Raw genomic sequence first — 21,959 nt, 5'->3', positions numbered from 1 at the left:
GCAGCAGGGCTGTAGGTTAGATTGGGGAACTGAAAAACCAACTTGGAAGAAGGGCCAACATGAAATCCTTTTTTTTTTTTTTTTTACTGTTGCCAGGATAACTGTATGAAATGCCTATAAACTTACCAGGAGCCAAGCTCAAATTGAAAGAGACTTATTCTCTGTAGGCAGATAAATGAATGTGTGATATCTTATCTAATTAGGTTTTGAGGTAAGCAACTAGGTTTCCATTTTAGCCATCAGCTGTTCTAAGATGACCTTAATAACAAGGGACTATCTTCTTCCTGTTCTAGCATTACCAAGAACATCTTAGGGTGTTTAAACTTCATTGTCCTTTGGGCCCTAAATCTTATTCCAGTATACATAAGCTGCCCCCAGATTATTAAGCAATTTTGCAGGCTAAGAAATTATGCTCCAAGAAAGCCAAAATAGCTGACTTACTGATGACTTCACAGTTTTCTTCCTAACATTTTAAATAAGCAGTGCAGTTAAAGAGACAAAGCAACATGTGGACAAGTAGTTGTTATTTTTATACAGTGGAAAAGAAAACTTAGTTAAAAGAACCAGGAGTAGGCTACCCACAAGTCATTGGCTCCATAGAGCTACTGCAATGTTCTGAAAACTCTTGGGGCCACTGCTGCAATTGCAACTAAAATTTGGCAACAGTTTTTCCCGCCATACTATGACACCAAGTGTCTGTTTCACTTACATATTATTAAATATTATTTACTGTGGTATGATTTTCTGAGAAGAGTTACATTTTTGACCTGGCTTCACTACAAGAGTTATATTTTTTAATTCTGACTTCACCCACTACCCACAGCTCACATCTGCCTCTTTTATAATGGTGCCTTCAGCATGCTGCAGAAGTCATTATAAGGCCCACAGCCTGAAGGGGAAAAAATTATGGTATGGGCTGACAGACTAGTAAAGCAGTGCTCTTTTTCTATGTGAAAGTTTGCTGGACAAACAGCTGTTTGTGGGAAAGGGAATTCAATCAGTTGAATTGAGATGCCCAGTCCTGTAGATTATTGTGGGGCCACAATTGGTTTCAGTGAAGAAATTTCAGCAAGGAAGCTATAAACAACTAGTACCTTGAGGATGAGTAACTGAACCATGTATCAGTTCTCATTGAAGTTAACAATACTTGGTTCAAAATTCTGGGTGTAATTCCTTGGGCACTTGATGTGCTGGGGATTTTACCTTCCAGCACACCAAGTTTAACATTCCTACTTTCTGTCATGCAATAACATGTTGTAGTACAGATCAGCACTGTGATTGTAAAACTCAAGCAAAGAGAGATTTAAATATCTAAAGTGCTTAAAGACACTTTATTGAGAGGTAAGCAGCCTTTCCTAACTTGCTGCCTTCCAGATGTAGGGCAATTAAAATTATGAGAACTCCTACCTAGCATAGTCGTTGGCCCATTGCTTGTTGGAAATTCTGGGACAAATTCTGGAAGATCCCAAGTTGGGTAATGCTGATCTCAGTAAATTATCTTAAAAACATTATTTTTAGTCATAGGATGGATCATTGTTCCAGGTCAGATTGAAACAATGGTCATCTAGACATCTAGAGCAGGTAAGGAAGTTTTATAAATCTTTGAATTGGTGATAGCTTTCTTGTGAACATCACTTCCTGAACAGCTACTCACTTCATAGGTTGCAAGATGATGGGGACAAGCAAGCATCACTATTAGTTAGCAGCAATATATAGTTATTTTAATTCAAGTAGTTGTTACTGGATCAAAGGAGAGTATGTTATGAAATTTTGAAAAATATAATTTAAACTGTATTATTTTCTATTTTGGCAAATGATTTGTAGGTCCCATATGGTAAATATGTGTATGGGAGGGAGGGAGGAGCTATCCATTGTCTTTGGTGGCTCTTCAAAGCCTAGAGTTTAAACTAAACCTTTTATCATTGTTACTAAATAAAATATGGCATCAAACCTGCCATAGAAACGTAGACAGGTTGTGCTAACTCGGGGACTTCTGTTATGCAGAACATGACATGAGAAAAACATTGGAAAGAAGAAAAAGAAAATAGTAAACTTGTTTCATGTTCTCTATTTTACGTTCAGTCTGGTAAGAATTAAATAGGCCTAGAGCAACTTGAAGGTTATTTTGAAGTGTTAATGTACAGATTCACTTTGGATTTGTTCTAGCATATATTTTTATTCTTTCGTAAGTTTCAGGTTCTTTTCTTCAGTATAAGGCTCTGGTCAAAGCACTCTAGCATACCCCAATCCCTGCACTCTGCAGCCCAACAGGGGAGTGGCAAGGAGGGATGTGTGCATTTCTCCAGCTTTTTCTGGGATTTTTGTTTTCTTCCCCAGTCTCCAAGACAGGAAACTGAACAATCATTGTCCCAGCCTCAGAAAGGGGAAATGGATGTTCCCAGAACATGAGTTACAACACAATGACCCCTTTAAATATTATACTGGTAATTTTGTGGTGATTTGTGGTGCAGAGTATTTGTATATAGTTACGGAGATGAAATGGACTTTGAAGAAGTAGGATAGAAAGAGTATTGTTATTTTTGAACTCTGGTGTTGGAGAAAACTCCTGAGAATACCATGGATAGCCAAGAAAACAAACAGATCATCAAGCAAATTAACCCAGGTACAAACGATCAGGCTCAAATTATCATACTTCAAAACATATTAGCAGCAGCAAGGTGGATGGACTCACTTACAATGGCAATGAGTGCACTGTTGGAAGACCTGAAGGAACATGTTGGGGACAGGTCGTTCTAGAGAAAATCTATCTATATGGTCACTAAGAATCGACACTGACACGATGGCACATAATCAGTCGTGGGGAGGAAGAAGTTACATAGTTCAGAATAAGGAGGTTTATACAAAATAGATCTGAGCATCAGGTGTTGTTTAAAATGAAATATGTAAATTGAATTGGGCTATCTTAACAGAAGACTGTAGAACTTTGTCTTAAAATGTGGCTCTAGGGCCACATGCATCATCAATATTTTTGGGGGGGGGTAGCCCCTAGAACTGCCATTGACTGTAATTACTTGCTAAAAGTTAAAAGTACAGTTACAGTGGTACCTCGGTTCACGAACTTAATTCGTTCCGCGACTCTGGTCGTGACCTGAATTGGTCGCGACCCAAATCAAATTTTCCCATAAGGTTCAATGTAATTACGGTTAATCGTTTCTGAACCATATTTTTTTTTTTAAAACCACAAAAATATGACACACAGTATGAAGAGAGAGAACGCTAACCTTGCTTGAGGCGACTTCTGGCGTGGAGGGTGGGGAGGCAGTTATTGCTTGGAGGGAGAGTCCCCCTCCCTACAGGAAGCCACGACCACATGTCACGGGAAGGAAAATGGCTGCGGATCCTGTTCATCACCCGATCCGGCGTTCGTGAACGGAAGCAAAATTTTGTGAACGGAGCTGTTCGTGACCCGAATTGGTCGTGAACAGAAGCGTTCATGACCCGAGGTACCACTGTACTTGCCATTTTAAGGAGGCAAACACATAATTGTAATGAGAGATTTAATACACATTAGAAAAGCCTTTCCTGAATCTAAACAAAAACAGAAAACTTTGGCTCCCCCCATGTGCATAACATGGCCCCTCCTACTTTGCATCAGTACCCTACTCACTATCACCTATACAAGCTAGTGTAGAATTCAGGACAAGAAATTTGATCTTTATAGGAATTTCATTCTACTTCTCTTATAATGTCAGTGAAACACAAATAATATATTTTTATCTCTTAATTTGATTCATTCAACCTTTGCTGTTCACTGCTAGGTTGTCTGTACATTAGTTTCTCCTGAATATTCAGCACACTTCAAGCCTAATGCAGTACATTCCTTTGAATGCACAATAACTTTCATAACTTTTATTGTTCTTTGTGGTTTACAAGTGCAGTGCATGGACATAGATAGCCATAAAAGTTTAATAGAGCTGGCTGAGAGAGGATGACTGTATATTTTGATGGAAATAAATCAGAGGAGCTATTTTGTACAAATGTAATAGGCTTGTGTGATGCAGTGTGCTAAAATGAAGTAAATCAGCAAAATTCAAAGACCTCAGCTTATAGTGCAACAAATGAGAATTTATTATGTAGGATTCAGTCACCTTTATTAAGGTATTGCTTTCATTTTGAATATATTACATTTGCCAAGTATTCAAACCACAATATTAGTGGTGCTGAAAAAATGTAGTCTTGTCTTGGACAGACTAGCTACTGACACTTGGAGTGGTCTTTTTGTAAATATTTAGGTAACTTGTTTGAAAGTTGAAGGGTTGTTTGGCTGTAGTTAGAATTGTGTTACGGTTTTGTGTTGCTTTTTTAGTATTTTATCTCCTTTTTACCTTTGTGTTGTTTGTATGGAACCTTACCTAATTTTGGCACCTTTAATAAAGTTGATTTTTGTTTAGATCCTGGAATTGACCAATTGCCTTCTAGCAACTGCTTCAGATTGGCTGAGCTACAGACTCCCTAAGTTTTTGTTTGGTTTCCCTTTCTGTAGTTAGACCCCTTCAATCGTCTCCTGGCTCCCTAGAGATCTGATGGGAAGTGAGAAACTGGTTTATAGCAAAGGGGTGGTTGCAGAGGGGACCTCATTTTCCAGTTGCTATTCATCCCCAGGCATGGGTCACCTCAGAATTGAAGTCTCTCAGAGGGAGAGGCTGGTTCGACCCTGAGGACACCTTCCTTATTTCATATGGCCATAGTATTAAGCCATTAAATTGCACTGCTGGGACTTTAAGAATATTCAATTATTTCTTCCCAATTCATAAATGACATCACAGCACCTTGGCTGTCCTGTTCTTGCCTTGGAGCGATCCAAGATAACTCATGGGCTGCTTTTTGTGTTGCAGTCAATTTGTGACTTCTCAGCATATGAATGCATTTTACCCTCCTTGAACCAGTATTCCTAAAAGTGACCTGGGGATATGTTTATTCATTTCTCACTTATAAAAAATAAAATGCAAATGTTGGGGTACGTGAAAGCAAATTACTTAAAAATAATATTCTGCTGCTAAACTGAAAAAGTGACATAAACAAAGCTGCAAGAGCATCATTGTTATGTTATTGCCCATTTATAGCTCAAAGTAAAACTGCTCCCTGTGTGCAAACCAGAATTATGCAGAATGTCAATTAAATCAACTGTAATCTCCCAGATACATTTTTTATTGCTGGATTCATTAGAAAGGCTCTTAAGGTAATGAATAGTCGTCACTTTTACCAAGGACTGCTGATTCCTTTATAAATGATGACCACTAAAAATGCAGAAGAGACATTTTAAAATCTGGCTATATTTACACTCTGCCTTTATACTTGAAGTGATGTAGAATTTAGTATGACCTGACATATTATGAAGATCAGCACAGAGAACATCACCTCTATATTTTAGGTATACATTTGAGAAGACTTGTTTTAAAGGATACATAATAAAGTAATACAAAAAGCACTAAATCAGGATTGTTTTTGTCAAATTCCAAAAATCTGTTCTTATAATGTATTTTGTTTTCTTTCTTATAGCAAGTCCACATGCAACACCATCGACTCTTCATTTTCCAACATCACCCATTATTCAACAGCCTGGGCCATACTTCTCACACCCAGCAATTCGCTATCATCCTCAGGAGACTCTGAAAGAGTTTGTCCAACTTGTCTGCCCCGACGCTGGTCAGCAGGCTGGACAGGTGGGGTTCCTAAATGTAAGGAAGCTGTTTCTACTTTTTTTCAGAAGTTTTGTTTCTATGACAGATAACCATGGAATGATGTGAACAGATTTGTACACATAAGAAAAACACTCTGTTTTAGGGGGCATAAACCAGCCCAAGTTAAATATGTTTCATTCATGTTGATTATGATTGGAATTAACATAATTTAAGTTGTCCTTATTTGGCTACCTTGGGCCCATAATTTATACTTCTACATGCTACAATATAATCAACTTTTGCCAGTTATGATATGTGCTACAGTCTCATGTAAGTGATTAGTGCAACGGTAATTTTCCAGCACAATCATATGTCATATATAATGTTGTGAGTCACCTTGCAAGGATATTTTTAAGACCCACCAGATAGAATTTGTATAAAGTTGGGTCAAGTAAGAATGCATTAAAGACAATATTAGTGGTAATTCCACTATAGTCCACAATGCCTAAGATTAGGTACTAACATTTTATAATGGGATCAAAGCTGATAAACAAACTACTGGTTCATATTGACCTACATGCCCACTAGACAGTGTCACAAAAGTATTTCATACAAGTCTACCATGTGTACTGTCACAAATAACGTCTAGTTATCCTACTCTGAATGAGCTCCCATGGCTACATTGTGAAGGAGGCACACACAGCAAAGTATAAAAGCATTCTGAGGTCTGTGTAAGCCTTGAAAACCCAAAACTTACTATTATTCCTTCCCGGGTAAATTTTACTAGTTATTTGGAAAGTGGAAAACTTGGCAGTTGACTTGTCAAATATTGGTTGCATATTATCAAATACATCTTAAATACACAAAACATTATTTTATTAATAGATTAACAACAGACCAAACTATACTAGTTATAAAAATTGCTGTCAGGATCTAGAAAATTTCAGAAAAACTACCAAAAGGTTTATAAAATGCTCTGGCCTTATTCTGACCTTATTCTGACCATACTACTATGCTGCTGATTAGCTTCAGCAGTGAACTCAGTGGTGTTCTTCCTCCTCCTGTGCCATGCAGGAGAAATCAGGAGTATTCACCATCAATTCTGATGACCACAGTTTAGCATTGCTTTCAGCCTGAAGAAATTATAGTTAGTTTCATCTATCACTGAATTAAATCAGTGGTTAATATTAATTGTGGTTTATGAACTTAGTTTACTTTAATAAACATAGATAAATTTAAACATGTTCTAGGACAGGACAGGCAACATTTTTGGTTCCAAGGTCTCTATACATTGTGGGCTGGAGATGACCATCTCCACAACTACCCACATATGTTCTCTATTGCCTCCCTGATTTGCAACACACAAAGATGTATGGGAAACATGGTATTACTATAGCTACAATCACAGTGGGTAGTCTGCGTGTATGTGAATATCTCTGCTCACACATTTCTTCTTCTCCAGCCCAGCCAGGCAGCTGATTGGTGTGCTGTTCAAAGTTAAATCATTCTAGAAAGACAGCACAAAGAATGATTCCTATTAATATTCTCACTGAGTCTGCATGATCCAGTTCCAGAACATTTGAGGACATGAATTGCAGTGGCAGAAGCCCCAGAGAGGGAATTGTGGAACCAATACACTACATAGTATTTGAGCCCATACCCAGTTTAGCAGTTCAGTGGAATTTTAATTACAGTTAAATGAAGGAATGCAAAAACTGTCAGTTCTCCGCTTGGTGATCACATCAAGGGGGAAAAAGTACATGAGAAAAAGCTCTTTCTTTCTTAATAGTAATTTTAATTACAGTTGTAATTACCAAATTACAATTACAAAAATAAAAACTAATACAAACTAAAAAAAGAAAAGAAAAAAGTGCAGAAAAAAAAAAGAAAAAAAAGAAAAATAAGAATATAGTAAAGAAAAGGAAAAGAAAAGAAATATATAAAGAAATGACTTCCCCCTTTATCACAACAAGTATAAACAACTTTAGTAACTTACCACCTTCTCTTAAAATACAACAAATGATCTCTTCTTCCCATATCCCATCTCTCATCTGTAAACAAATCCTTAAAGCCTCGTTGTTTTAATCCTGATCAGTAAAAGTCCAGTAAGGGTTATCAGAGATAACAACGTATCTATTTTAACCTTGATCAGATAAATCAACTTTATATTCCTTCCTTTTACTTTTAACAATCTTAATCTTTAGTCCCTTTAAATAATGTCCTAGTACTTGATTTCTTTTCATTTTTTTCTTTGTCCCTTCTCACAAAATTCTTCAAAGCTTTAACAATCCTATTTTGTAAATAGGAAAATTATCCAGGTCACTCTCTTGGTTTGTTATTTGTATTTCCTTTTTAATTATTAAGACATCAGCCAGTTTCTTTTATATGTCCAGTGTAGCATTTTTTTTCCATATCATTCTTGTAGCCTGTCATTTTTAAATCCACTTTCAGATCAGTCTCAATCTTGTCAAGTAAAACTTGTTCCTCTTTCATAACGTTTTTTAAACACAGTCTATCTATAGAGGCAGACACTTTTAAAATTAACTTCTGGGTCCACTGTTCAAAAATATCCAATATTAAAATATTTTGCTTCATTCTGTATCAGTAAGTGAAAGATAAATGTTTTTCTCCTTTAATTGTAATCTTTAATTCCTTCTGGTTCCCTGTCCAACCTTCAAAGTCTCATCCTATCATGTTTTTTTTCCCCGAGAATTCAAAACAAAAGCATTTTCCCATGGGAAGGATTCTTATTTGAATCTTATTTCAAATTCATCTGGACCCTTAGTCCATTTATAATTGTCTAAAATCAAAGTTTTAATCACTGTTTTGCTCTTTATTCCAAAATAAAAAAAATTTAAGTCCTTAAACTTGTATTTAAAACTTCTTTTGTTAACGATTGAAGGAAAGTCAGCCAGTGCTGTAAAACCTGTTGATCCAAAGCTTCCTAACAACTTAAAAGAGTTAACAAGCAATTTCCAAAAGTGATTAGAAAAGGAAGTATGCAAACCCAGTGTCCTTAAAGGCACCAACCATGGTTTGAGCAAGATCGCTATTCCCTCGTCTCCCAAAACCATTGGATACTGCTGTCCTATGGTCTCCTCACGAGGAGCAACTGTGTGGGTGATCTCATCTCCTTCTCCAGAGAGGAATTTCGAAGAGCCTTTTTACTCACTGGCTCTTCATTCTGCCGTGGTCATTGGCTCCGCTTTTAGCAGGGCCATCTTCAGTTCACTATTTCTTCCCCTTATATGTAAATCAAACTTTTCTTGCTCACAGCACAAGATGTACAAGGTCTAGCACTATGGTGAATGCATTTGTACTGCTTTTTGATTCTGTTAGGAATACTGATTTCTCAAGCCCATTTCAGAAGTGCTAGCAATTACAGCACATGTCCAGTAGAAAAGGCTCAGTTTATGGCTCAGTTGAGTAGGGGCAGTGGAAGAGGCCAGGAAGCTTCTCTGTTGCAGAGCAGTAAGTACCACTTCCTGAATTAGTATATGTGTATATATGGGAGGGTGCATGTATATCAGTGTTTCTCAACCTCAGCAACTTTAAAATATGTGGACTTCAGTTCCCAGAATTCACCAGCCAGAATTTCTGGAAATTGAACTCCACACATCTTAAAAGTTGCTGAGGCTGAGAAACACTGATCGATATATATGCATACAGTAGCATCCATGGCGGGGGGGGGGGTGTATGTTAAAATAGTCAAGATGGCAGTTGCAATTGAAGCCCCACCCTTTGTACATTCATGCAACATTGGCTTAAATACAGAAGGAGCGAGGCTTCAATCACACAATTGTGATTGCCATCTTGACTTTTTTGCTCTCCCCCATAGACACCCCTGTATGTCTATGAGTATACTTTCTCTCTTTTTCCTCTCTGATCCTAACATCTTTTCATTGGCATCAGACGATGCTCTTTTGCTAGTATTTGCATTATTATTATGCGCCATGTTGTAATTATTGCTTATACACAGCAATTCCCAGCTTTATAGAATATCTGATCATTATTCAATAATAGATAGCAATAGGTAAATTGATTTGATCAGTTATTTAACGGCCCTAACCTTGCTTTCCATACAATATGTAATATGTTATTTGAACTTCACGTTCATGTTCAGAAAGAGTGTCACTCGACATGACCCCAAAAGAGAATTATTTAGTTTCCTATGATCTGATTCCAGCATTTCCAAGGTTAACCAAAAATATAGAGCACTAATAATTTTTATTAATTATTTCTTTAGAAAGATGAATAAAAAACAGCTGTTTCAAATCAGCCACATTTACTTAATTTTTTTTTTTTTAAAAAAATGGCTTTCTAGATTTACTTGACCAGCACTTGAACTCAGGAAGATAAAAGTACTGTTTCTTATGGTTTGTTATTCCTAGGAGCTGTTATCTTTTTTCCCTTATCTCTGAAAAATTAAACAGTATTCCAAGATTTTGGTTGAATTATCTCAGGTTGTTGTTAAATCAAACTTAATAATTATCTTCAGGTTACTGAAATAACATTCCATTTGTATGGAGAAATGACTAACTCTCTGTACAACCTTATCTAAAATAATATTTGGTTGTCTTACAGTAGAGTACAAGTGAAGAATAATTATGGCCATAGTTATTTTTACTCATTACATTTCTGATAGCATAATTGTGCTTGCTTTTAGCACCCAATTTTTTAATCTATATCTAATAAAAAATACATGGGTGTTAGTGTTTTAGATCCAAACTTTAGAGTTGGATCCATAGAACCACAAAGTATAGAAGAAAAATAGCTACCAGTTGTATTCCATAATTTCTTAAGAAGATATTGTTTGCATACCTTATAACAATTTGCATAGCTTATCCCAAAGCATATACTATCATAAATACAAATACAGTTAGAATAATTCATAGGTTTGCTCAAAGAGGAAACCTAATTATATGAAGTGATATATACAGATATATCAACAACTCAAACTATGATGAAAGAACAAGCTTACTTATTTCAGATTCCAAGTAGTTTTTCATAACGGTGTATTTGTTCAATTGAATTATATAATACTTTTTAACCTAACTGCCCATATTGGTTGAAAAATCTGTAAAGTGTAACAGTTCCTTTACACTTACACTAAAGGAATCCAGTGTACTTGGAATAGGGGGATATAACTAGCAAAGTTCTTCCATCTTGAATATAAAATTTATAAGGATCAGTAACACTGCATTCCTAAAGTTATTTTTATATCAGATGACTGTCTTCTGTTTATCAATATTAAAAAGTCATTTTATCCCCTGGATTCAGTAATTAAATGTGGTCTTGTGTACTGCTGGATATAGAAGTTGTTTAGGGACTAATACCTTAAAGTTGACTGAACAGATTACTTATAATTACTATTTCCAAATGTTACAATACCAATGTATTCCTCAAGTCAGTAAGCAGTCTTATATAAATTAAATGCATATAATAAAAGTGTTGTCAGTATGAAACCCTGGATGAATTTCTGAACAAAAATGTTATTACCATGTGGATTTAAAAAAACCTTTAATTCTTTACGTGTTCTTTACTGCCAAAATACTGTGGAGGAATATTGCTAACATTGTTACTAATATTTGATTATTACTAAATCATGATCTGTTCAGTATCATGGCAGATGATACACCCTAAACAATTTAATATTTGTACCAACCCTTGGTATTAAATATTAAAAACAAAATAGAGAGTAGTATCTAGCAGACATATAAAAAGATTAGACCTATGAGTTGTATAGCTCTTTTGAAAATCAATCATAAGATATTATTTAAAAGTAAATAAATATTGAAATTTACCTCCTTTTCAAAACACCTACTACTTGGATGATTTTTGTTGGTCATTCAGATTGTATCTTTACCACAAACATTCTAAATGTTGAAAGTTCCACAACTGAATCTTGAACTCGGTTTGAAGATTCTGGCCTAAGTGATTTAATTCAGTGCATTTAAATACTCTGTAAGATGCCTGTTTCAGCTCTTAGAGGCAAATCCAAGATTCCAGCAAATCTAAAGCATTGATATAACATGACCTGGAGAAGTTGCTTTACTGCAAACAAGTTGTACCCTTAGGGTTCTAAAAGACTTCTATATTGACCATTCATCGAATGGGTTGGATGTGGAAGCTGAATCAGAGAATCACCATGTGTTATGTTCAGATTATAGAACTTTGTTTAAGTGCTGTTGCATCTACTTTGAGGTCTAGCTCTTGTCCATTAAATACAAACTATGTGAAAAACAATATAAAGTGTTCTCTTAGGTATTCTTTAATATAAACTGGATGTATGCATTCTTCTGTAATAATTTCTAATACAGTTGTGGACAAGCCAGTTTTTGGTTGGCTTGAGTTTTTCTTTTGCATTTAAACCTTTAGCCACATTAGGTTTATGCCGTGTGTGTTTATCCTGGCCATTTGTTTCCAAAGGCAACTAATGGTTTGTTTTTCTTCTGTATTTGACAGCCCAATGGTAGCAGCCAAGGCAAGGTGCACAATCCATTCCTTCCAACCCCAATGTTGCCACCACCACCTCCTCCCCCAATGGCTAGGCCTGTGCCTCTTCCAGTGCCAGACACAAAGCCTCCAACCACGTCGACAGAAGGAGGTGCCGCCTCTCCTACATCACCGAGTAAGTACAGCCAGAAGGAGGAAACAAGAGGCTGACATGGGTTTGAAACAGATTTATGTTTTTTATAGATCTGTAAAGTGAATTCTAGATGAAATAAAAACATTCATGTCATTAAGTGCATCAACAGATGATTTACTGAAAAAAAATACCTTGCAATAAACAGTGGAAGATTTCTGCAAAATAGCAACTTTTTTGAGGGGGAGAAAAGTTGCAAGCGATATAATATACATGTCTGGTTCTTATTAGTATCACAAGCCTTCAATTAGAAGTGTATAAAAATTCTTCCTTGTCAAAATTCGTCATTGTTTTATAATTTTCAAAAATGCACGAACTTCTCATGCCCAATTTTTCTAATATTTTATACTGATCCTTCCCTGATAAACACACTTTGGTATACAACTTTTTTTCTCCTAAAGCTGTGCATTTTAGGAGGCACTTTTTGAAAGCTACACATCTTTGATTCTGCTGCGCTCAGAATGCATCTCTGATCTGATGGTCACATTGGCATAATGCTTTGCAGTTTCCAAAAGGGAGAGGAAATCTCTTGGAAATTTGTGGTCTTTATTTTGACTTCGACAGCCACAAGAGGATGAAAATCCCATTGACACTGAATGCATATCATCAGGCTGTAGAAAGGGATGAAACCAGTAATACGCAATTTCAACAGTATTGCAAAAGGTGGAAAAATATAAAGAGAATTTTTCATTAATTTAAAACTAGTCTTGAAGCATCTTAAAAAACACCAGCAACAACCAAAGACTTCTGAACAAAAATTCTAAGATCTCATTTTTGGGGCCCACCTAGTCTTACCTTGCTGTAGAAAAGGAATGTGATGACTCCACAGACAAGCTGCTATAGTGATTTGGTTGTTCTTTGGGTCTCCAGTAATATTCCTGTTTCTAGCTCATTGCAAAGAAGCCATTTTCAGTAGTGTAAAGCCAATTAATTAACACCTGAGAAAAGACATGAACTGCAGTCTTGTTTTGAAAGCCTAAGTCTTTCACATCCACATTGCACTGATGCTCTAATCTGTTTAGAGCCATATGTAGGAATAAAAATATTTCACATTTTTCACAAAACTACTTCTTTTTCTTCTCTGAAAGAGGTAAAAAACATGCTAATAAAAGGAAAGCTTAAAGAGCACTGATTGAATTAAGTACATGTCTTGATAATTTAAAAGGTAAAAGTCACTTTATTCCAAGACTATTAATGAAATGATAACTAGATGTAAAGGCTTATCAGTCTTTACTATCACTACTGCTAATGTTGGTAGTTTGTAGATTCAGCACATCACTTTACCTTACTTGTGCATGACAGATCATTTGGTTGAAATAAGACAATGCAATGAAATGCTTTCTAAATTCTAAATACTGTACTAAAAAAGAATGGTGTTATTCACTCTGATGGATAAAGGTAAAATAAAAGTACTGATCAAGGCAGTGCATGAAGAAAACATACATTCTGTTGCCCAAATTTTTCACATCCCTTATTTCTTCTTCTCCTGGCCTGAAACACAACAACTTGTATTCTTAACTGTCTCCCCTTCAATTCTTTTAGATTTCATCAAGTGTATTTCAAAACATAGGCCACATCTGCTGTGGGCCTGAAGCTTTGATTTAAACTAGATTAAATAAAACTGAAATGTCCTGATTGCTGGATTTGTTAATCTTCCCAGGGATTTATAACTTATATAGCTATGGAATCTGAAACAAGAGTGTAGGCAGTTTCACAGTTAGCCTCCTGAAAGCTGCAGATGGGAGCTTCCCATAATCACAAATGGGTGGTAAATTATTATTTGAAAAAATGAATGGTATGATGAATCTTGTGGGAGGACTATATTAAAGTAAGGTGAGCAGTTGAATTGGCTGGCTTTGGAGGGTTATCTTTCAGATTTGTTCTGTCAGGTTCTTGTTTGCATCTTAGTACAGCATCTGAAGAAGATTATTATCACCAATTATATAAGAATAGCAGACCTGTTTGTATCATACATGTCTTCCTCTTTGTAAAGACGAAAATGCATGCTATATTAGATGAATGCTGCCTGGGATTCTGCTTTGTTGACCATATTTCTTTGAGAGTAATAATTATTTCAGAAGAGCAAGAAATTTTAAGACTACCCTTTGTGCCATAGAAAATGAAAAACTAGTCACAAGTTACATGTTTTGGTATATTGAATTAGAATTTCTGGTTTTGGTGTTGTCAGCTCTAATACGTAACATCTCTAAAACATTACTAGTCCCCAGCTACATTATTTGGGACCACGCAACTGGAGATAATGTCAGTTACGTTTCAGATATTATTTGTGCAGAATAAAGGCTTTTTCACCTTTTGTGATACATATGAAACCCAGTTTGGAAGGGCAAATATATAAGAATTACAAGAACAAGAACAACTACTTATTTCAGAGCAGCATTTTTCATTTCTTAAGGACTACTCTAAAGTAAGTGGTTATTTGCTGATTTAAATATTGCCAAGTAGCAGTGAACCACTGCAGCATTCAGAGGTTGCTAAGAGATTCTGAAGTATCTTTCTTTCTTTTTATTCTGTCTGTATTTCTGTTGTTTGTTCATTATAAGCAATGTACTCTTCTACATCATGATCTCATAGGTATAGAATCTGTGGTTTTGTCTCCAAATAGAATCTGAAATGTATAGTAGGTAAATAAAGGATCGTTTAGATCAATGTTTTTCATACTTGGCAACTTTAAGATGTATGGGATTTGAAGATAAGAATTCTGGGAGTTGAAGTCCACACGTCTTAAAGTTGCCGAGTTCAGAAAACACTGATTTAGATGTATCAAAGTTGCTGCTAAGCTAATAACTGTGTTAGAGATGTTTTAGAACCATTCAGTCTGCATTTACTTTGAAATGGGACTGACTGCTGGCAATGGGACTGACAAAAAGATTAACAAATATAAACTTCAAGATTGACAAAATGTGTGCAAAATTAGATTTAATAATGTATAAATTAGTAGAGACATGTATAAATGAGAATTTGTGTTGATGAGGCTTAAGTAAGAGGTAACCATTGTTGCATGTTATAGCGAAAGGATATTTCACATTTCATTTCATATGATGAGCTTCAGATGACTTGTGTAGTAGGTACCATAGCCTAATTTACTAGCGCATAGTGGTTGTGTTTCACTCTTATCCCTTCTCTGTGCAATAAGTTGCTTTGCTAATGTTAGATATACTCACATAGTCCTCTTATTACAAAGATGTAAGAATGCAGTATGTTACCTACACAAGTCATATTATTTGTTAAATTAGCCAGTATGACTGGTTTTATGTCTCCAAATCTTGAGCAGAAGACTCATATATAACAGGAGATAAGATCTAAGAACTTTTACTATTACTGTAGATAAATATATACAGTTGTGTAGATTATTATACAACTAATTCTTACGTTCATGTTTTTTATAATGGTATTTACAGAAATGTATTGTCTATTTTTGATCATTTTTTTTCCAATGGTACTCTCATGAGAAGTTCACTTAAAGTCATGACTGTTCCCTAACTATGTAAAAATAACTTAACCGTCCTAATTTTTTTTGAATTACTTGATAGTCTTATGAGAGACCACTACTTTGAAGAGAGTGGAAATTGTCTAATTGATACCATTAATTATGTTATTAGGACACTGGAATAACAAATAAAGCCCCAGTCTTCACACAGTAGATAGCTTTTACTTTTTAAAACAAATCTTTATATACTTACTTATGAGAACAATATCTGTTATATTCACAAATTATCCTTCTAAAATGTGTACACATTACTAGTAATATTTCTTAATATCATACACAAACTTCTTATATATGATCTATTTGGTTAACAGATCAGTGTAAAAAATGTCCATTACAGTTTTATGTAAAAATATTCTAAACATTTGTATTTGAATAGTGTGAAGGACTGAAAAACCAGCAACAAATAAATCAATTAGTGATTTTAATTCCTGGATCTGCTAATTGGAAAGAGTTAGGATGGTACATTTATTTATTTATTTGTTTGTTTGTTTGTTTGTTTGTTTGGCTTGTATGCCGCCCATCTCCCCCACGGGTGACTCTGGGCAGCTCACAATAAAAAAGAAGAAATACAATTCTCTCCAAGATGGCTAAAAACTATAAAAGTCTCTCTAATGGTAAAGAGGATGCTCAGGTATATGTACTGGAAATTAAATGGGCATATATCAGGGATAGGTAGCAAGTTGTTCGTGCGCATTAGCACAATCAATTGGAGTTCGGCATTTTAGAATCTGTGTTAATAAATGCCCACAGATACTTACTTTTGTGCCAACAGATTCACTGCCCAATCTATTATGTTAAAAGATTCCCTGGAAGGGAGGGAGGGAGGAGCAAAGCAAAGTAAAGCACCAATCTCAAGCATCAGTTTTATTTTTAGCAATGCTTTTGGGTTCCAAAACATCCTAGGGGACTACCTCTCCTGGAATACTTTGATTTTTCCCCCCTTTGTAACTGGCCGTGACAGTTTTATGAATCTGCAGGTCTCTTATGGCAGCTGTTTTCGGATTGTAACCACGGTGTGTTCTCAAAACTATGCATAAGAACGTACAATCCTAAACCATCACAAAAAATATATTCCTTTGCCATCTGTAGCAAAATACAATGTTTCTACTAGAGTAGGTACCAAAATAGAGTGCAGCAAAGGGACGTGAGATGCATCCTTTGATCTGTTGAATTCAGGTCTTTTTTGTTACTTGAGAGGGCTCAATATCAAGTTCCTCAACTAGTTTCTCTCAGTGAAATCAGTGGAAAAGAGGAAAAAAACTGAAATGACAACCATGAAGAAGGTCCGTCAACCCTATCCCCTCAGCAGAGTAGCAATCAGCAGAGTTTTACAAACAATCTTCTTCCCTTCTATCACATTTAGAATTGCTCGGCTCACTGCAATGAATCATATTTTGATCATAAACTAGTTGACTATAGAGGCAGTATGGTCACCAAATCATGTGCTATCACAACTAGAGATCCAGGAATATTTGTAAATTTCTACAGTTTAATCATTGCCAATAAATGCCATCCTATTTATATACATGTCCATTTATCAAATACACTTGCAATTTATTACATTATGTTTGTTGGTCATTCACCATATCATTGTGTAGTAGAAGCAATTCACAATTTGTTCTGAATTTGGATAAATTTAAAGCAGTGGTCACTCAAGCACACTACTGCAGGCCCCAAGATTTCTTGCCTATGGATCTTTGTACAAAAAGTCCAGCCTGAAGACAAAAGTAGTTTGAATTGACTAGCCATGCTTAACTCCAAATATGTGGTTTTAGTTTATGTTAAAAAGCAAGATATTCTTCTATTGCCTACTGATGTCCATATTTATTTCTCCATCATTTGAAATCCAGTTGTCCTAAGTCAGATTCTTAATCCTTATAATGTGACCTCATTTTCATGTTCAACATTTGTTGGGTGGCTCTGAGATCAGTGTGGTTGTTGTTTGTCTGTGATCTAGTGCTGCTTCCTGAACGCATGTGTCCCTTCCCTTCACAGCCTATTCAACACCCAGCACCTCCCCTGCAAACCGATTCGTCAGTGTTGGACCACGGGATCCAAGCTTTGTAAATATCCCTCAACAGACACAGGTGGGACGCTTTCAACTTCTGCTCTGTTTGCCATGCTGCTTGTTAACTCTTTGGTGTACTTTAGTGTTGCTTTGGCAAGTGATTTGTGTCTCTCCATCAGTCAGTTCATCTTCACAGTCTGAATAACAAGTGAAACGTCACTTCTGGTATTTGTTTGTTTTTGTTTTGGGAAATTCTCATGGCAATGGTAGTTTTTCCACAGATAGTTATTTCCTCTTTTTCTTTTCGCAACAATCTTCTGCTGTAAAAATAGTCGAAAGGCTACTTTCAGTTCAGAATATTTTTCATGTTTCATTCTATACACTGACATCACATGACATTATACAAACATTGTAAGACATGCTATGCCCTCTGCTTTATTTGCATTTCATGTAACTGCAAGTAGAAAATCCCAATCCTATTTTGTCAATTAGCTACTGTATTTACCAGTTCATTCAAATCTATAACTATATTTCCTTATGATAAGTTTAAAAGAAAAGTCTCCTTTGAGTCAACCTTGACACCTGCTAAGACAACTTGGCAACAGTCCCTGGATTTTCTGCTGGTCTCCCAGATATTAACAGGGTCTGATCCTGCTTTGCTTTCTTTGACTATAGCCAAGGTCAGACATAGTTACTTTGGGAATATGTCCAAATCAGTGGAACTTAATTTGTTCATATGCTTGATATATTCAGATTGCAAGTTTGTCCATTCAGTTGATCTCCAATCAGGATTGATAATACTCAGGGCAGTTGCTAAAGGCTTGATCACTATGTGGATCAAGAATATATTGAATGACATAGAGCAAAGGATCCAGAATGAGATTATCTTCTTACACTGCATGCTTGAGACACATGATTTCTCCACTGCAGACAAAAGTTTGCATTTTCAAACAAATCATCCACATTATATCTGCTGCTAGTTTGTTCAGTGGTTTTTAAAAAGAACAAAAACAGCTTCTTGTAAATACATCCAACCTGAAGAGTGGTTTCTGATATTTTCTAATATAGCCCAAACAAGAGTAATGTTTGACCACTGTATGGAATTGTAAAAGCTACAGTATATTATGAAGTGCCTATTCTCAAATGAGACTAGTATCTTCAATAAGAATGACACCTAATTAAATATTGAATGCAAATAGCCTGCTGTGTAGTTTGCCATGTTGATATTTAGCTCACAAGGGGAGTAAAAAGTCTCATAGAAGGCAAATACTTCTGAACTGACTGAAACCATCCTTTTTTGGTCCATTCAGCTGATGCAGGTAATATACTGATTATTCTGATTCCATTAGCAGTTTGATAATGCAGTTCTAGTTGAAGTTACTTTTGAGCAGATACCTTTCGCCTTGCATTATTAGTCTGTTTAAGAAACATATACCTGAAAGTGTGTGTGTCTGTCCAGTACATAAACACATTTTGTTAATTAAATGTTTACTGTCCTGATCCTACCAAATTCTTTGCTCACGTATTTTGGACTACAGCCTTTGGTGTTCCACTCAAATGCCAAGTGCAGCCTCCATCTGTAAAAAGGTTGTGTGTCCTTGGCTTAAGTAATTTTGTTCTAGATCAGCCACAGCCCCTGACCTGCTTTATCACAAAGAAAAAGCTCCAACTGGAACTAAAGGAAGCAATACCTATATGTGTATGAGAAAGGTTGAATGGATGCTATTAAACTCAATCAAAGCAAGGGGCAGAGTTAAAGCCTTTCTAAATGACCTCACATTCTAGGGTCTTTATCTTTTTTGCTAGTGTACATTAGCAATAACTCCAAGACAAACACTGCTTTTGACTTTAATTCAGAATTGATAATATGGAAGTAAAGTTAAACTTACTTTATTTTCCATCTCTCAAGAGAAGTTCAGTTAAATTTCTTGATAATATTCAGTGCGCTATTGATAACAAATCATAGAGAGAGACTATTGGAATATGCATTAAGTTCTACAAATGGGGGAAAAGAGAAATCCCCAACATAGGAATAATATCCTTCTTAGCTAACAGAACGTACTTCCTTCAGAAAATATAAGATTGAAAAAATTGCTCAAAGATTGATTGGTAGCATCAAATGGAACACATTAAAAAAAAAAAAATCCTGAACACTATCCTGAGTTCAACCAACATTAATCTGACCTCACTGATGTTAGAATAATGGTTTTGAGTTAGGAAACTGAGCAAACTGCAATTTATCTCTTTTCATCAAAGACATGTTAAAGTGCGTGTTTTTCAAACCGTTTCAAATTTCTAAAGTCAGTTAAGAAACAGTTGTTGGTAGTTTTGTTAGCAGTAAATTTGAGCCAAACCTTTAAAAATGTTAAGGTGATAACTACATTAACCATACATCCCTTATTATAAAATATAGTCCTTTATTTCAGAAAGCTGTCTTTAGATTTATTTATTTTTCAAAAACTCACTTTTGGCCTTTATTTTGGCCATTTAACTTTTACCATGCAAATGGTAGCACTTAATGCACAGCCTTCCACATTCATGTGACAAATATGGAAATTGAATTGTCTTTTTAAAATAAATTTACATACAGTGATTTAGATATTTTTATTAAAATATGCATTTTGGTAAAGCTTTTCTTGGTTTTGTTCTTGGATTTTCCTTTGTAAAGCAAAGTTATAAACAATTAAATTTGTTTATCCTTATGAACCTCTTTCAGATTTGCCCCTTTTTCAGGCTTGTCCTTTATTTTTTCCAAGAAAATATGGTCACTTAATATTCCATAATTGTGAAGGAAGAAAAGAATCAATCATTTTATTTATAACGTTTTCCTGGTTATGGTGCAGCATTTTAAAAGTCAAGAGCAGGAAATCCTGGTTTTATTTGGCAGCTATAATTTTTAAATAATTAAGCATCAGGACTTATGGCATAATGTAACTGTTTTCCTCTATAAAATTGAAAGGCAGGTCATAGATCAAATAACATGGAGATGTTACTGCAAGAGTATGATGCAAACAACAACACCCTTTCTATATTGCAACTTGCACACATCCAACAGAGACTAGCACTTCTGAAACATTTATTTCTCCATAGTTGAGCTAAAATGGTTCCTTCACATCCGCTAACATCTCATTCACCCATGTCATCTGTATATTGGGAGAAGTTCTGAAGAGAAAAGCCTCTCATGCAAATTTACATAAGTTATCTCCTTGAGCCAGAAACCAACTAACTTTCTGTAATGAGCAAAGAATGTATAGATAGTTGTCCACAGGAGAAAAGACAATATGGAGGAGTATATGCCGTCCATAAAATATTCTGTCTCCATATAACATTAATTATGTGGAGAAACAAAGCTGAATATTGAATTGATAGGTCATTCATTGTTGTGATGGCCACATTGAACAAATGCTCAGCCCGTTGTGGAGAGTTGCTTGTGTATAATGGCTCATTATTGAGTTATGGATCTTGTCATCAACTACTGGATAATATACTGAAAAATCTCTCCTACTTTAGGGAATATCACCTTTCCTAGTCTAGTGAATATTGCCAGATCTGAAATAGAGGCTGCTCCACAGGAACAAATTGCAACAAGATTCAATGTTTTGCAGTCATACGTCATGCAGCTAATTGCCACAGTTTGCTTATGAAAACTGGGCTTAATTGTGTACCTTTCAGTTTTGTTCCACAAAACAGTCAATACATCTCTGAGCCTGTTATAGGGTGCAGCATATTTTTATGGAGATACTGTCACTCACCTGCTGCAGATAAATGTTTTTTTCTTACTGGCTCGTGGTGATTGGATGCAATAGATAAGAATGGTCAATTTGAGAAAAGAGGCAATCAGTAGTCACACAAGAGCAGCAATGAACTAGAATATAGAATACAGAAAGCGGCAATATCATAAGATATTCACAAATCTTGTGAGCCTGCCCTCAGTGATGAAGTCAATACTTTTCACAACTCGGATTGAGAGCACTGTTGACTTTTGAAGTGATTTCTCCATTTGCAGTCTTCAGTAAGGACTCTCCTTTATAGCTGCATAGATAGAAGTGGTTAAACTGTGTTGGATTTCAAGCCTTTGCATCGAACAAGGTCACAGAAAGTACATCAGCAACTCAGGGAATATTTTAACTCTTTGATGCCTGTTCCCATCAAGTT

At 35.6% G+C, this 21,959-nt stretch overlaps 1 protein-coding gene across 11 annotated transcripts in view; it reads left to right on the top strand.

Annotated features, from left to right (window-relative positions):
* Nucleotides 1-21,959, top strand: part of NFIA (nuclear factor I A) — a 331,321-nt gene that overhangs the window by 276,634 nt on the left and 32,728 nt on the right. For 5 of the 11 annotated variants that reach the window (XM_088154524.1, XM_088154526.1, XM_088154518.1 and 2 more), the window contains 2 exons: nt 5,521-5,699; nt 12,108-12,273. In XM_088154524.1, coding sequence (XP_088010650.1) covers nt 5,521-5,699; nt 12,108-12,273 — 345 coding nt within the window. Of the gene's footprint in view, nt 1-5,520; nt 5,700-12,107; nt 12,274-17,791; nt 17,884-21,959 lie in introns of all 11 variants that reach the window. The other 6 variants (XM_088154527.1, XM_088154521.1, XM_088154525.1 and 3 more) reach the window with 3 other exon arrangements.

Source organism: Python bivittatus, unplaced genomic scaffold (genome assembly GCF_059951505.1).
Source record: "Python bivittatus isolate LINGU-HERP-01145 unplaced genomic scaffold, Pbiv_v1 ctg000700_np1212, whole genome shotgun sequence".
NCBI classification, from domain to species: domain Eukaryota; kingdom Metazoa; phylum Chordata; class Lepidosauria; order Squamata; family Pythonidae; genus Python; species Python bivittatus.
This window is presented reverse-complemented; position numbering and strand designations above follow the sequence as displayed.